The sequence below is a fragment of the Anser anser genome (assembly GCF_964211835.1).
Source record: "Anser anser genome assembly, chromosome: 2".
In the NCBI taxonomy this organism is placed as follows: Eukaryota; Metazoa; Chordata; class Aves; order Anseriformes; family Anatidae; genus Anser; species Anser anser.
In genome coordinates, this window is record NC_139721.1 from 105,934,579 (window position 1) to 105,951,682 (window position 17,104).

At 39.6% G+C, this 17,104-nt stretch overlaps 1 protein-coding gene across 6 annotated transcripts in view; it reads right to left on the bottom strand.

The window, feature by feature from the left end:
• EZH2 (enhancer of zeste 2 polycomb repressive complex 2 subunit) overlaps window positions 1–14,841 on the bottom strand; it is a 57,080-nt gene extending 42,239 nt beyond the window's left edge. For 2 of the 6 annotated variants that reach the window (XM_083825654.1, XM_083825653.1), the window contains exon 1: window positions 14,723–14,841. Coding sequence is in view for 2 of the 6 variants with exons in the window: in XM_083825649.1 (XP_083681775.1) it covers window positions 13,433–13,470 (38 nt within the window). In the remaining 4 variants the exon portion in view is untranslated. Of the gene's footprint in view, window positions 1–7,771; window positions 7,791–8,054; window positions 8,546–13,432; window positions 14,626–14,722 lie in introns of those variants that run through there. The other 4 variants (XM_083825649.1, XM_083825650.1, XM_083825652.1 and 1 more) reach the window with 4 other exon arrangements.
• Window positions 14,842–17,104: the final 2,263 nt, after the last annotated feature.

Consider the following 17,104-nt stretch of genomic DNA (forward strand, 5'->3'; position numbering starts at 1 on the left):
CAATTACCAACATCAATGCATTCAGTGTATACCTAAAGGTCTAACTTCACAGCACTTTTAACTTTCCAAGCCCATCTAATAAAAAACTCAAATGATCTTCGTATTACAGGATTTTATACAGCACAAAGTAGTATAACAACATAATATATAAATACTACTAAATGATTGCTCAGCTACAGCCAAGTATATATCAGCTATGTTAAACCAAACTTTATTACTTAGAAACTCTTGGAAATGTATTTTTAGTATTTTACTTCATGCAGTCTAAATGCAAAACAAGCCAATACTATTTATGAACCTATTCTAAAGGCCTTCAGAGTAAGCAGTTTCCAGCAGACTCTTATTACAATTATCAAGCACCTAAAAATAAACCAACATATACATATTGCCAGACTTCAAAAAATGATGTCAAATTTAATTGTAAGTAACTGCTGTAATCTGCATCCTTCATTTATTCCAAACTTTTATTAACCGTGTAGATATTCACGAAAAAACTCTGGTCAAGAAACAGTATTACTCTCTCAGGCAAACTAAGAAAAAATGTTTACTTCTGTGATTTCAAAGCTGCTAACTTCTTCTGTACTAAGTTATGCAAGTTAAAGGGTGAGGGGAAAAGACACCCCAGCACCTGAATGGCCTTTTTACCTGTGCTACGAGCACGCAACATGTGCTCGTAGCATATTGTCTATGCCTAGAAGATTTACAGCTGCTTGCTACTCTACTTTCTGCATTTTCTAAAGCAATACAAAAACAGTTATCTTTCAAACTTATCTGTGTAAAATAGCATGTTCTCATTTCCATGGGAAGAAAAATACTCTCAAGGCTGTCAGCTCTCCACTGTCAGCTTCTGCATTTCAGACACCAAACCACATTGACTAACTAAAATCTCTGGGTCAAATACAACATTGGAAAGATTAGCATAGTTTATTAATAATCTTCCACTACAGCACATTCACTCTACAAAATTTGTCACAGTGATAGATGAGAATAAACTGTAGTGTTTTTTTACTGTAATATCTTATAGAAACATGGTATTTTAAGTTTATAGTGCAATTCAATTTGTTTAACCAAGAAATACTTAAAAATTCCTATCTATGTTTTAAAACATACTTTACGTTATTCCATATGCTGAAGATCTTTATCATTGAGAATGTTTAAGTTTAGGCATAAGACTTTTATTAAATGTTATCATCAAGTTAAACTATCTTCCTCAGACATTATTCAGTGTCAGTTTCACCTAGAAAAGACATCATTTATCCTTTGTATCAGTGGCCCCACACACCTCATCTCCACTTCTACTCAGCCTTCTCTATTGTAAGATCTAAGTGCTTATGATTCTGTTAATCAAACTAGGTCAGGAAAAAAAATCTGGCTGAACAGCCCAGAAAATAAACACACTTAGGTTTTCAAATACAAATTTTCAACAAAATCAATTCCACAGGCAGGTTTGTTCAGCAGCCACAGGAATACTTGAATCAACACGAGGGAAAGGGGTAGGAACAAGAGGCAAAGAACTGAAATTGGAGAGGCTAGGAGTTTAAGCCAGCCTGCCTTCAACAGAAGTGTTTGTCAAGCCACACTGTATCACTGCCACAGTTATACCAGTACTTAAGTGTTATCCTTGCCAACCAGAAACATTCAGTAAGACACCCATGCCAGACCTGCCACTCTTTGGCCACATAAAAGCCAAGAGGCTTGTCATTGCCTACAAAGGCTTAACCTCTATTGCACTCTGACAATATCTAAAAGAAATATATTTATGAATCTAGGCTATGTAGGTAACTCTAAACAGCTCATCTGTCCTTCCTCACTCTGACAGACAGCGGCTGTGGCTGATGTAGGCTAATATAACACTCGTGACCAATTCTAGTAAGATTCCGTTTTCTGCAAGAACCTTCTTGACTACTCAAGAGATGGAAACTCTTAGAAAAGCTATCATCAAATACAAAACTAATTTTAACAACGTATGGAGAAGAACCATTAACTTCTTCAGATATACCAATGCCGTAACCCTGAACTAAAGAGGAATGTCTGTATGTGAAAGTAAGTATCCCAATCTCAGAATGACTCCTTTCCCTCTACCTTAAAGTTCGCAGCACACCCCTGGTTTACAAGTAGAATTAAAAGCCTGTGTTTCAATAGCAGCATGGGCACCAACGCATGTTAGCACCAGCCCTAACACCCGGACAGATGGGTAACAGCCACAGACAGACCTTCCAGGTAATACGGCAGCACCAAAAGCAGGTCTGCTGCTATAAAAAGACATTTTTCTTATGAGCAGTCTCATCGCAATTAAGCTCCTATTTATTATAGTACTGTCAGTTACTTGCAATTAGCATTTGCAACACAAGAATACATTTTAAGTAGTGAAATCCTTTCAAAACTGGCAGTCTGTTGCTACAGTATTGTTTCTTTGAGATAACAGCTTAAAAGTTGTCACATTCAAGGCCAGTGCACTCCCTCCTCCCCAACATGCAAAATCACTATTTACTAATGTATTAACAGTTGCCTAATACAATTTAATTTTGAGGAAGAACATTCCAACTTAACCACGACTTAACAGCACATTCACATATCCATTTGCTTTTGGAAGGTGATGACATATATCCTAATGTACTTCTTGGCTAGAACTGGGAAGGACAATGAAATCTTAAAACGGCATACATTTCTTCTCTTCATTATCTGCCTACATTACCTCTGCACCTCTGATAGAATTTACAGGGCAAATACGCTAAGTTTGATTGTGATGATTAGTTCTGCTAAATCAGACCTTTTCTCCCCTCAGAAGACACTGACTGGTCTTGAACTGGACCAAAAAGTCAAAATTACTCATGCTGGCAGGGCTAGCACACAAACTGGCAGGGAAGAGCCGTGCAGGCAGGGTCACAGCTATGAAGCAAAGCCTCTTTCTGTCAATACCAGTAAACTGCTTGAGCATCTCCCCAACTTGCCTTAGACTGGAACATTTATTTTCCATACCACATGTAACATACTATTCACACTAATTTTTTTTCTTTACAAGTCTATGCACAATCAAAGCAGTTAACATGGCAAAGTACTTCTGTGTGAGTAGTTTTCAAGAACTGTGCTTCCCGCTCTCACTCTATCAGCTAAAGATTGCCCTGAAAAAGATGCAGTGAGTGGCAAAACAGTCTGTAACTTGCCTCTGTTAGCTGCCAGTGGAGGACAGGTATAGAAGATGTCTATAACAAATGAGAAGTTAGTGCAAGCTTTCCAGTTCAGTTTTGCCTCATACATCCCATGACAGCCATTCACAACAACTCTCTATATTCAAATCAACAGTTAACAAAAGTTATTTTCCATTTCCTATTATTAGTACAAGTCTAAGGCTTCAAGATATGTTTCTGTCTATTCTTAAAAAAATAGAAGAAAACTACAGAGGGATCCAAACTCCTAAACAGCCTCTTTTAAACATGTTACACTTTCGCCTATTTCAAGGCCTTATCAAAATTGGAAGTCATTTCACAAATTTAAACAAATACATAGGAATTCCACGAACAGTGTGCTGTCTCATACAAATCAGCACTAAACCCAGATGACCACAGAACTTGAGTACTGCTCTAGCCCTTCTACGGAGACATGATAATCTGTGCTAAACAAAAGTACAAAAGGCAACAAGCAAGACTCAGTGAGGGATTTCACTTCAACATCGGGAGAAAACACTTCACAGCGAGTGCAGTCCAGCACAGGAACACATTAAGCAGAGAGATTCTGGAATCTCCATTCGCAAAAACATTTTAAAAGTGGTCTGGAAAAGACACTGAATAGCCTGATGCAATTTCAGTGTTGGCCTTGTCTGAACAGGAGACTGGATCAGATAACCTCCAGATTTCCTTGCCAACCTAAACTATTCTACGAGCCAACAAAATTCTGAATTGGGCCTGCCATCTCAAAACCAAGGGCCACACTGTTTTTAAAGCTGATGCTACCGAGCTTGCTTGCTGTTTAAATTCCAATTTAATATTTCAGAAGATGAAAATATTCACCACTACACTCTAAAATTGATATTTCAGTCAGCTACATGTACAATTTGGGAAACAACAACATTAAGGGAACAGTAATTTCTGAATTAAAGTGTTTAGGAGCTTAATCAGATTGCAATCTTTAGTTTGGTATGTTATCACTGATTGTTCTCAGTGTAAACACCCCTTGTGCTAGAGTCTCCTTTAACAACTCCATCAACTCATTAGTTCACATATTCCTTCCCACTACAAGATTGCGTTTGTTCATTTGGAGAGTCTGTCTCTGCTTAACAGAGCAATTGGAATCTTTAGCTCCTCCTCATATAAAACATAAAAGGCAAAGAAAGCTCTTCACTAATTAAGAAATGTATTCTAACCACAATGCTTCACACTCTCCATAAACTTACCAACGTTTTTAAAATAAAGAAGTTAAGATGCAGTGTTCCTTTCAAAGCCAGACAAAGCAAAAAGATCACTTTTTCTAAAACCAGAACAGAGTCAAAGTAGTAAATTCGCAAGTTCTACTTCAAGAAACCATCATTCACTGTTGGAATTAATGTATCAGAGTAACAGGCTCTCACTCAACTCCAAATAAAGGTGTTTTGTTGTTGTTTTTCTTTTTCAAAGGGAGCAGGACTAGAGAAATGAAGGAAAATGAAAAAGTAGAGGGAAAATTAGCTGAGAAAGACTTGTAAAGGGCTGGTTTTTCAAGTGAGCCTTCTTCATATTCTAACAGAGTTCTTCTTATAGCCCAACTTCTGTGCCTTTGAAGTGTCATTCTTTGCCAACCTTTTATTTACTGTAATTTAAGCGAATAAAGCTTTACTTTGTTCTTGGTGTGGTTAAGATCAGAAGCCCAATCTTTACCCTGGAATGTTAAATACTATTTTTTTATTTCAGTTTCTTTTTTAAATAAAACCTAAACGTATTCTAGAAGCTATCAATGAGCAAGGAGTACATGTGCACAGTAAGCAACTGCTGTGACCTGCTTCCCTGCAAATGAAAAGCTGTGCCTTCTCAATTATTCTTCCCAAACACAATGCTCTCTGGGCCTTGTTACTATCCCAGCAGCCCCTTAAGTTAATAGTTCCCAGTTGATACTTCAGGATATTCAAGATTATTCACAATTTTTTCTATATTCTTTAAGCAAGAATTTCAGCTCAAAGTTCAAAAACATTTTTCTTTGCTACTTGAAAATATTTTCACCCTTTTACAGCTACCTGTATGGTATTACTCATCCAGGAGCATATTTTCACCTTGTCAGCAACTGATTTTTTTGCTTTCACTTCCAGAATCTTTCCAGTCCTATTGCATTCAGTCTGATGCTAAAGTCACCAGCTTCTTTTTGCTGCGTTTGTAAATCCTTATAGCTTTAAAAACATTGAGTAATTCTGAGAACATACAACAGCAATTTTTCTTATTAAAAAAAATCAATTTTACATTTCAAGTTTTAAAGTTACTTACTCTTTGTTAAACTGGTCCCTCACCCTTTCACATTCATTTATTAGGAATAATCCTTTACATCTCATCACTCTTTCAAAAGAGGTTTTAAAAAAACACTACTTTGCAGCATATTCACTATTTTGGCATGCTGTCTTGATCCACATAGCCATCATACACAAAATTACTATACACGTCATTTTTTCTTACAGCTATATGAACGGTTATGATTGAACTACGAATACAGTTTCATGATGTATTTAATCCAATTAAGCTACATACTTCTGTCAAAATTGCCAGCCCGCCGTTCACTCACTTGTTCATACTGTTACCTTTTGTGTCCTAGTCTAGAAATTGCATGACCATATGCTGAATAAAGTAATTAGCTGTAATGCATACTTGTTTATTTGCAGTATTACTCCCCAAGCTAAGACTAGTTGGGAGTAGTTACTAATTCACTATAACATAGGCAAAACCTTGTAACTGAGCTGATCGATGTAATCAGTTTCCTTTAAATGGCTGATTACAGCTTTCCTATGAGAATAAGGCTGACGGCCTCATTCTGCATACATCCTTTACTGTAACTTCTGATACAAATGGCAAACATAAATCATGTGTGACATTGCTTAGAGATAACTAAGTTAGTTATGCTTTCTGCAACGTACTCAAAGGTCTGCAAGTGCCCTGGCATTATGAAAAGTTGCAGTACGAATTCTCATTTTATGAAAAACAGAAGAAACAACAGAAATCATTAAAAACATGCAGTCACTGACTTATCAAACCTAGCAGCAGATTCACTGAGATGCCACTGTAGTTAACCACAATTCAGAAGACTCACTGACATGACATGCCTGTTCTCTGTCACAGCCACATAACGTAATTATATACGCTACTTCACAGTAGCTAGTCCTGCATTGCATCCCTAGACCTTGCTAGGATATGCTTTTATTTTAGATATTAGGAATTCTAACCTTCAGTCCAGTTACCAACCGGTTAGAAAACCCTGTTTTCATCCCCATGCCTAACTCATGACTTCTGCTTGCTTTGGGCACATCTGCTGTCTTTAATCAATCATCATTTCTCATCTATTTTTAACATTTAAGTGAACCTTTTCAAAAAAGGTTTCTCATCACTGACCAAAGATTATACCAGACAAAACCTGTACAGATGGCTTGGACTTTCAAGTGTCACCGCTACTTTCTGCTGGCATTGCTACAAAAAGACTTTTACCTGCCACTTGTTCCTGCATCTGTGCTATCATTTCCCTCCCGACAGCATGAGTATTTTTGTAGCCAGTCACTGACAGAAGCGAGAAAGTCCTTTGGCTGAAAACACCTCACGTCTCTTGACTGAAGAAAAGTGAGCATCCACTGCTACTGTCCCCACCTAACCACACTGTAAAACTCTGGCCTTACACATTCAATTTCCAACTCCTCCTGAGAGCGCTAAACACCTAAGACTGCACATTGATTTCTGAATGCGCTCAACTCATACTAAAACTCATACCACTATTTTCTGAGATGCTTACATCAGAGTAAATCAAGACAGGAAGGAAACAAGTCAGTTCTAGTGCTCTAAGAACTGACATTTTCTTCAAGCATTTCCCCCCTGATTTTTTTTTTAAATGTATTAGCTTGCCTCCCATAGTATTTTATTTCTTGCTTTCTCCTAATAGTTCATTCTCTCTTGCTTTTGTCTAATAGTTCATTCACACAGTTTAACACTATGTTGCTTTATATGTTGCTATATTCTTTTCAGGAGTTTCTACCACTATTATAAACTGACTAGGCAGATATTAGAAAACCCCAAACGAAGAAAAAAGAAAAACACTGCCACCTTTACCAAGGCATGGAACAGGGAAAGAGAAGAACGAGGAGATCTTGAATATGAAAGAGGAGGAAACACTCCTCCACTCCCTCTTCCTTCCTGGAAAAAGGGGAGGAATCTTAATTTATACCTTTTTTACTATTTTTACATTAGAATCTTATTTTCTGTGTTAGAAAGCTATCAAAGGTATGTAACAACCAGTTATTTAACATCTCTTTATCTTTATCCACCAGGATGTTAAACTCGGAGTTTATAAATAACCCAAACATTCTGTAAGTACTTCATAAAATTTATCCCAAATGGTTTTTTAGTATCTAAAATAATTGTAATCAATCTACTTCAAACATGTTTAAGAGAGGGCAAACAAAACAGTGAAGAATGCACATGGTCTTGACAAAATTCCCCAGTTATTTTTAAAACTTTTCATGCCAACTACAGGTTGATCAAACATGAAGCACCTGAGTAAAATCCAACAACAGAACTGTACCAGAAATGCAGTTTATTGCATATTTTCCACCAACCATAAGGACGGAAGACATCGGTTTGAGGACTTTTTTCTTCCAGTAGTACACTGCCTTTGGATTTACGTTTAAACCATCTCACTTGACAGAAGTCCTTCATTTAGGACATTTACTAGTAAAGACAATGGAGAGAGTTTCATTCTCTTTAATAAAGAAAACAAATAGTCTGTTAATATAAAATTTCAGTAGGTTCCTAATATACTTTTCCTTAAATATGAGTAGGACAAAAAAGTTTGATTTGTTTTCAGACAGCCATTAAATATATGTAAATATAAATCTTTACCAGATTTCTGAAGCAGTACGCTCGTGCTAACCTGTAGCTTTCAAAGCTTCCCTTCAAAAATGAATTCCTTCCTCTGTATCCCAACAGTTTCAGGATTAAAAAAATAAAATTAAAAAAAGACAAAATGTAATTAATTAATACCATGTAAGAAGCAATCATTTCAATGATATTTCTCCCAGAACAATTAAACATATGATACTTTTAGGAAAATACTGTTTGAGAAATGAAAATGACAAGCTTAAGTACTTGGGGATGTGGGGGAAGGTGAGTAGAAAACAGGGAAATTATAACCACCAGGGATTTTTTTTTTATTTTATGAAAGATCAAACCAAAATTGGAAGTGAAATCTCACTTCAGTTAAGGCAATATCAGCAAATCACCATGTATCAACTAATAAAGCTTTTTTTATTTTTATCTACTCTTATGTTTTTAACTATATTTGCAGGCACAAGTGAGACTATTTGGATCCCCCCCCCCCCCCCCCAAAAAAAGTAAAACTCCAAATAGAAGAACAGCAATGAGTTTCAAGCCTGATTTTTATCATGTTCTTTATAAGTCACCATTAAAACCATTCCACACCTCTAACATAAGATGAAGCCTGGCTGTTTGTCAAGAGACAGTCAAGTTTTAGACATAAAACTTAAACTTTTAGTTGCTCAAATGCATACCTCCAAATCTTTCCCCTCACACTCATTCAGATGCCCAGATGAGTTGGATGACTCCCTTGTACATTCCAAATAACCTCTGCTGCCTAACACCTCCACCTCTTAAAATTCAAACCTTTTTGATACCCTGGATAAATCTGGCAGAAAAAATAGCACTTGCTGCAAGCACCTAAGGCATGTCTACACAGGCAAAATAATTTTGGGTGTGAATTGGAGTTCAGTGTCTATTCCACCCTAACTAGTTTTGCGGACACACCTTTTTTGTTTTTACTCTAAAAACATTAAAATATCTAAAAGTTATTCAGTTCAATTCACACACACAAAGGCAAACCACACTCCAAACTGAAAAAATCCTGCCACACAACAATTAAGCAGTTCAACAGCTATAACATACTTCTTCCTCTGCATAGGCAAATAGCTTAAACTTTCAAAGACGTTACATGTCCATGTATGCAGACAGTTCATATAGAATTTATTGCAGATAAGTGTGTCAAATTTTGGAGCTGAATGTGTATTTAGAATATTTGTAAGTTGTCTGAGAAATTCCAAAATAAACTTCAAACAATGAAAGCAACCAAAAGAGTTACTTAGCCAACTCTCATCCTTAAAGCCCTCAAAATAACTGGGTCTAATGCATAGCATCCCTATTCTAAAAAGCATACAGTGATTAATCCATCAGCAGATTAAATATTGCTTATAAAGGGGGAAAAATAAAGATCCTACTTTTCTAGAATATTTATTTAAAGAATAAAGGGAATTAATGAGAAACAGTTTAACTTAAAAAACCACACTCCAGTGAAAACTCAGCTCCCTTAGGCTACAGATGAGAATTACGAGTAGTTCCAAGGCTCTGGAACCAGTTATGTTCCCTGGTTTCAAATCAATGATATACTGAACACCAGTAATGGTCAAACTATTTTAACACTAAAACAACATATGTCAATCTTCTCTTCCAATAGTTAAACAATGGATTCAACTTTGCACTAAACACTTGTTAAAAATGCTAAAAACGTGTCATAAATTGGCAGGCAGATTGCTGGAAGAAGTTATCACAATGGACAGACTTTATATTCTTCCTAGTTATAAATTGTATCATAAAATCAGAGAGGATAACTTAGTGACTCTAATCCGTTTGCCATGGTATAGTTTTTGCAGGTATATCAGGTCTTTCTAAAACAAACCTGATTTCTCACAGAAAAAGCAAACTAAGTTCCATCTCTAACATTTCATCTTATTAGTTAAAAGTAAGATCAGACACCTACGCAGCAGAAATACACAATTTACCAGATCCACTCACCCTAAGAAACATGGAAAGGAAAGCAGCTCACAATTAAAATACACACACACTTACTAGTAAGATTTGAGTTTCCTTCCTTTCAAATACTTTATTTCTTTAAGTTATGTCTAATGGCTTTGAGATTTAAACTGAACACAGGCTGTGAAAGGGAGAATACATAGCAGAGAAACAGAACCAACCATGAAAAAGGCAGAATGAAAGAAGGAACCAGATACAACAGAAATTGACAAAGGAAACAGCCTGGGTCTAGATTAAAAATAATAATAAAATAAACACATAAGGAAATCACACTCTCCTGCAAATATATTTTTAGTTCACATATTAGAAAGCCCAGAGTGTGGACTGCAATGTGCACCACTTTGCTTGCATAGCTACACATATATCATTTAAGCCAGCACCATACGCATATATAAAAGGTGAAAAAATAGCAAATTCGTAAGTACTCCTGAAATGGCATATCAAAGAAGTCTTTACCTGCATACAGAATGACAGCAGCACTGACAGCTTTATCTAAGATTATATTAACAAGTGAGGTATCTGAAAGACAAGCTTTTGAAGTACTACATCACATTTTCAAGCAATTGCCAACATTGCACTGATCCACTCACATCAGTGCATAGTTATTGTTATCTGCAGCAGTTAGAACATGCCTGGTATCTAACTACATTTCCAGATGGTCTTCTCACCTTAAAAGTACTCCTGATTTTACCATTAGAAAGGAAGCACTGTATGCATTATGAATCTTTCCATGACAATAGTGCTCTTCACCAATTGAACAGAGGTACAATCACCAAAACACTCTACATCCACACTTCAGCCAGGTAACCAAAAGATTCCTAAAATAAGGAATCCACAATAATCTATTTTTTTATACTTTTTTATGGACACAGTAGTGACGTCTAAAAGACATCCTCTGCTGGTTTTTTTTCTTTAAATGGAAACCAACTTACAAGTCTGTGGTTAAATAATTAGTAATATTTAAGAATTTCTTTTTCACTATTTTTTAAAATTATGTTGAAATTGTCAGTGTTATATGCAAATGAAAATCTTACTTTTCACTCCCCTTCCTTAGAGTTGCCGCTACCCAAATTTACCTTTTTAATTTAAAATACTTACTCCAATATTGGAGGTAGTTTTCTCACTGTCATTTGAGGACCCAGACTTCAAGCCCACAGTCTTAATGGGAATCTAGGTGCACAGCCAGTACAAGCCTGCAACAAACTACCTACCTACTATTATCAGTTACAGAAAACTGCATTGCTACTGCTGTGTTTTTAGAAAACTTCAGTGCTGCTTGCTTGGACCTCAACAGAACCTACTTCTTCCTTTAACAAAATTTCACTCTTGAGTTTCACCTCATGCACAGATAGCAAGCAATACACAGCTTCATCTCAGAGTCTTTAACTGATCTCTGTGGGAACAGACAGAACACCTATTTAATAGTTCTTTACATTGTTTTCTTTTCAATCTTTAACTCAACAAAAATCTTGAGCATATACTTAGAGCTAAAAACCAAATCCAAGCAATCTGCTAAATTGGAACTGACATCCTTGTTTTTCCCTTGTAAAACATCTTTCCGTTTTACACAAGGCTTTGTTTCTTCATCTCACCTTTCCTTCTCCCAAGCACAAAGCTTAACTGAAGTTACCACCTGAGCTATGTCATCACTAGACTAATTCAGCCATTTAAAGACTGATTTAACACAAATATTCCAGAATGGCAAGTCATGTTAAATGTACAGATACACATATAAAATACATTTAGAGATATAGACAGCACAGATGCTGTCAGCCATCATTTCAATGAGCTTAGCACCACTCTCCACCTCCATACTATCAGCAAACTAGAAGGCTGGTAGCAACATTACCATTAGAGAACATTACAGTTAAAAATAATCTTCCTATTATTGTCCTACAGCTTCTGTTAACAGTGGTCTTGTTTCCTAAGGTAAGTGCTATTCAAACAATTTATGAAACCATTAAGAATTATATTCACAGTATGTAGTCCATTTTTTCAACATTATTTTTTTTTAAATCTGGTACAATGAATTTTCCTTGGGTGCGTAATTCTGTGAAGATGACCTACTTGATTCAGTAAACTTCTGAATATTCCTTGCTTAGCAAAGGCCACATCCTGTTCCTGAGATTTTCAGGATCTCTGCTGGGGAAAATTTTATTCCCCCTAAAATTTCAGATATTTCTCCAAGTCAGCTACAATGCATTGCAGCTAGCCACAGAACTACAGAACATTCATAAGACAACACTAAAGTTTTCCACCTTACTTTTGCTCAAGAACAACATAAAGCAAACATTTGTTAAATATACCTTCTGACAGTACTGCAGCCATTTTTTAAAATAATTTTTCCCCATGACGGTAGTGTTGCCATTTAAAAATGTTGTTCAACTTTCACATTACAGCTGTGAATTTATTAGAATGAATACATGACGTATACAGCTAAAGAGGCAGAATCTTTTTGTGAACAGTGACAAGGAGAGGTTTATTTTATTTTTTTTACTAATTTCAAGAGGACTTTTAGAGTGCACCAGCTATTCAGGGATTACAGAAAGTAGCAGTTAGCTTGCACTCTCCATTTATACAGTCACTGCATTCACTAATGTACTACACGAATTCCCTGCTCATGAAGCCAAAGTTTCCTTGCAGATAAGCAGAAGCGCAGGAATATATTTACATTTCACCTATGAATGCTGCAATGTTACAGAACAAACATAAATCCATTTAAAGACATATCTTCAATGAAATCACTTACCATATTTCAGCTTGTTGGCAATTCTAGCTACTAGAGAGGAAAAATACAAGGAAAATAAAGTTTGAATTTCCAGTCTCCAGCCTAAGCTGACAAGACTACTGTTTTAGCTCATTTTAAACTGAGCAAAGACATTTTACCTTCTTTTGATTATAGGGATTTTCAGTGTCTGTCACTTTTCATGGTAACATTACATATTAAAACTGTCTTAATTTTCTTCTCCCCAGTTTTTGTCCTAAATTACAATCTTGAATTCTTACAATGATCCAGAAGAAAATAGCTATTGACACCTCATAGAACATTTTACTATCACAGATTTCTCCATATGTTCTTTAGCCTTTAATTACCCTTCAATCCCTGCTATCAATAGAGGAAGAAAAAAGTGTACTTTTCCCTTTTTTTTTTTTAAAAGGAATACTCTGTAACAAGACGCGTAACATTTTGATGTAATAAACTTAAAGCAAGTAAGTGATAAACCACTACCTATCAAAGTTCAAACACTCGACACATCACATAAAACTTTTCAGTCCTATTTCCTGAAGTACTAGAAGCATGCTTTCTGAAAGATACTGCACATCTTTAATAGTCATATTTTAATAATCTAATCTAAAGCAAGAATAGCTATTGTACATTGTGGACAAATAATACTCACCCTTCTGAAGATGCTTTATTGTTACCACAAATAAACATTCCCCGGATTCTCAATTTGATATAGACACTGGGGACAAACAAAGAATGACTTTTTTTTTTAATAAAGACTTATAAATTTTTGTAAATCACATAAAGAATCTGAATGTGCCAACCCCTGAGAAAGAGAGAACCTAACTGTGAGGAAATCCCAGTTTAGAAGTGAAGCTTTCACTAAAAGTACTGGTAGAACCTTCACTGAAACACACGTTAATAAGAACCAAATTCGTAACAGCTGGATCTGCAGCCGCCAGACTTACAAAGACAAATCTATCCTGCAACAACTGAACAGCTTCATTCAAATTGTTACATGCTTTTTCTTAGAGACAAAGCATCTGAACTTTCAGCCCCACAGTTAAAAAAAAAAAACTTTTCTCCAGTTCCAGTAAAATAAAGACAGCGCTTTGTAACTTTGCGTAGGTGACTTCAGCGAGGCACAAGCCCATTATTCCACTCCTGCTGCGTTACGTTCAGCCCGCTACTAGTAATTTCTGAATCACCGCGAATACCTGGTGACACGAAAACCACACGCACGATGCTACTACAACACACCGATTTCTACGTCGTTCTCCGACCACACGCGTGCTGCTCGAGGACAGCCCTGTCCAGCACCCTCCTTCACACCTCCTGCCTTCAGAGGCTGCTCTGTGCGCCCGTGGTTGGCCGCGTTAGAGCTAACCCCAGGCACCCAGCTATGAACCGGGGCGCAGCGCCCTGGCAGACCGGAGTCCCAAGGGACCGGGAAGCCCGCCGGGGTGACCGCCCAGCAGGCGCCCCGAGCCCCCCGAGGCCAGGGGAAGGATCCCGACGAGAGGAGGCGCCCGGCAGCAGCTGCCCCGCAGGACAATAGCGCGCGGAGCCCCGCTGCCCCGGTTTCCGGCACGGCGCGACACACGCGGCCGGGCGGACCCGTGCCAGCCCCGTGGCTGCCCCGGTGGGGCCGTGCGGGCTGTCGTGGCCCGGCGGGCACCACGGGGGGGATCTCAGAGGGGTGAGGGAAGGGGGGGACCCCCGGCCGTGCCTGGGGCAGGGCCCCGCGGGAACGGCGGCGCTGGGCCGGGGCCAGAGCACACAAAGGGCGCCCCGCGCACGCCTCCTCCGGCCACCGCCGCGCCCGCGTCTCCCCGCCGCTGGGCGCCGGGGCCGAGGGGCGGCTCGCCGCGGGGCCTCGCCCCCTCCCCTTCTCCCGCTGCCCCCCATCCCCGGTTATAAATAGCCGCTCCCGCCCCACCGTGCGGCTCGCTCGCTTACTCACCCCCGCCCCGGCCTCTCGCCGCTGCCGCCGGCAGCCCGGCCCCGCTCCGCCCGCGCCGCCCTCCCGCCCGCTCTGCCGCCCCGCCGCCGCCGGCCGCCGGCTTCACCCTCCCGCACCGAGCGCCAAACGCGGCGGCCCAATCGGCGCCGCGCTCATTGGCGAGCGCCGCGCGCCGCCCCGATTGGACGGGCGCGGACGGGGGGCTCCCCCGCGCCAATCAGGCGCGGCGCGGGGCGGGCCGGGGGGCGAGGTCTCGCGCCCCACGTGCGGGGGGGCAGGGCGGGGAGGGGGAGCTCTTTGTTCTCGCGCTGCCCCCCCCGGTGGGAGGGGGGCGGGGCCGCGCGGGGCGGGGGGCGCGAGGGGATTGGCGGCCCGGGGCGGGGCCGCGCCCCGGTTTGAATCAGTTCGAAAGTGGGAGCGGTAACGGCCCTAACGGCTGCTGTGCGCGGGACGGGGAGGGGGCGGGGGCACAGCCCTCAGCCAGCCCTCAGCCGCCCCTCGCCCCCCGGCCGGCACCCAGCGCGGTTCCTCGCAGCCCTCCCGTGCTCCTCCTCGGGAGCGGGGCATGGCGCTCCCCCTCTTTGCCCGGCCCAACCTTTCTGTGTCTTCACTGGTGAAAATAAAATTGCAGGGACAAGTTAGCCCCGCGATCTTTCACCTCCCCTTGTAACCGTAACTCCTTCCTGCGCGCCCGGTGTCGGTTTCTGACGTGGAATAAACCCTGAGCCGTGTTCTCACTTTTGCCGTCTCTTCCCGTTGTCTGTTACCGGGTGCCGCCGTCCCCCTCTGCTGTGAGCGGCTTGGGACGCCCTCCGTGACCATGCCTCGTCCGTGGGCCAGGCTCCGAAAATGGGCACCACGCACCGCGATGAGGTCCTGAGTGACAAAACTCCCGTCTCGAAAAACACAGCCCCATTCCCACATCATTCACTTGGGTTACAAGTCACACGGGGCTCGGGGCTCTTATTCTTAGAGGCGATAACTTGGAGTGCGTTTACATCCTCTGTCTTTCCACCTGTAAGCACTTAAAATTTCCAAACTTCATCATATATTACATTCGCAATGAAATCTCACGAGCTGTCATTGTATGTTCTTCATTTGCTTTATGATCTTTAAAAGGGGGGTCTACTAGGAGCTTATTTTATTCTTTTTTTTTTTTTTTGGTAAGAGTAAAAAATGTGCAACAGAAATAATTTCTTCTTATGTTTACATGTCACAGAGTGATAGATTGCCATACCCTTCCCCCAGTTCTCATGGAATAGCTGACAGTTTTCAAGATTATATTACGACTGTCAACTTTGCAAAATATTAGTCATTTCTGGAAATTCAGCTATTTAAATCTATTCTGCCCCAAGATGGCTGCCACCACCAAAATGGCTACCAAGTCTCTTCACAGCTTGGAATTTGTAATTTATTTTGATTGTTAGAATTGCCTTTCATGAGATCTGGTTTTGGTCAAAAAGTAAAAATACTAAATAAGCACAGGGCACCTTGATTTAAGTAGTACCTCAGTCACAAGGTGGACAAATCTGTTGTAGAACCAACGCTGTGAACTAGACTGCAGTACAGCTAGCTTTTTCTCTCTTGCACAGAAAATTATTCGTCTGCTATATCACAAGCTAATGCTTACTGAAAAACAAAACACATTTTGAAATGAATTACTCTTTCTGTTTTGCATTGTAGTTAAACAATCTTTCCTCTGAGGCACAGTTCTAGACTCTTAAAGTGATGAATCTCCTCAGTGAGGATCTCCATTAAGTACTGATTTTCTGATCGGTCGTCCTGGCTGTTTCAAACAACCCAGAGAATTTTGACAGCTGGTTTGTTTGTTTGTTTGTTTGTTTGTTTGTTTTTTGCTGCACACGGGTGTTTAATGTTGCAATGAGCTGCTTATAGACTTTCTGGTTTCACAAAGTAAACTACCTGAATTGTTTTCCGTTTCTGTGTATTTTCATGATTAAAGTATGTCGCTTGAACACTGATCTGCTTGATGAAGAGACATTCATACCAGATCTCTAGGCTAAAATGTTACAAAGGTTTCTGAAAGAATTATGAAATCTGGTATTTTGACGAGTTATTCTGAAAGGAGTCGATTCTGATGGCAGTGTGTAATAGTGCTTCTGAGAAAAGTAGCTAATGCCAAAGAAATATACATGTTTGACATGACAATGAAAATAAAGTCAGACTCAGGAAAAAAGTATCAAATTTGTTTTGGACCTTGTTTCTGGAATTTGTTGAAATCCTTTCCCTTTTTTTTTTTTTAATATAGATAACATTCTGGAAGAGCTTTTTCCATGTTTCCAATACATTAATGAAACAAGTTTGTTCATGTTTTATGCATGACTGAAATAGTAGAATAAAGATTTGTTAATGCTGGATCAC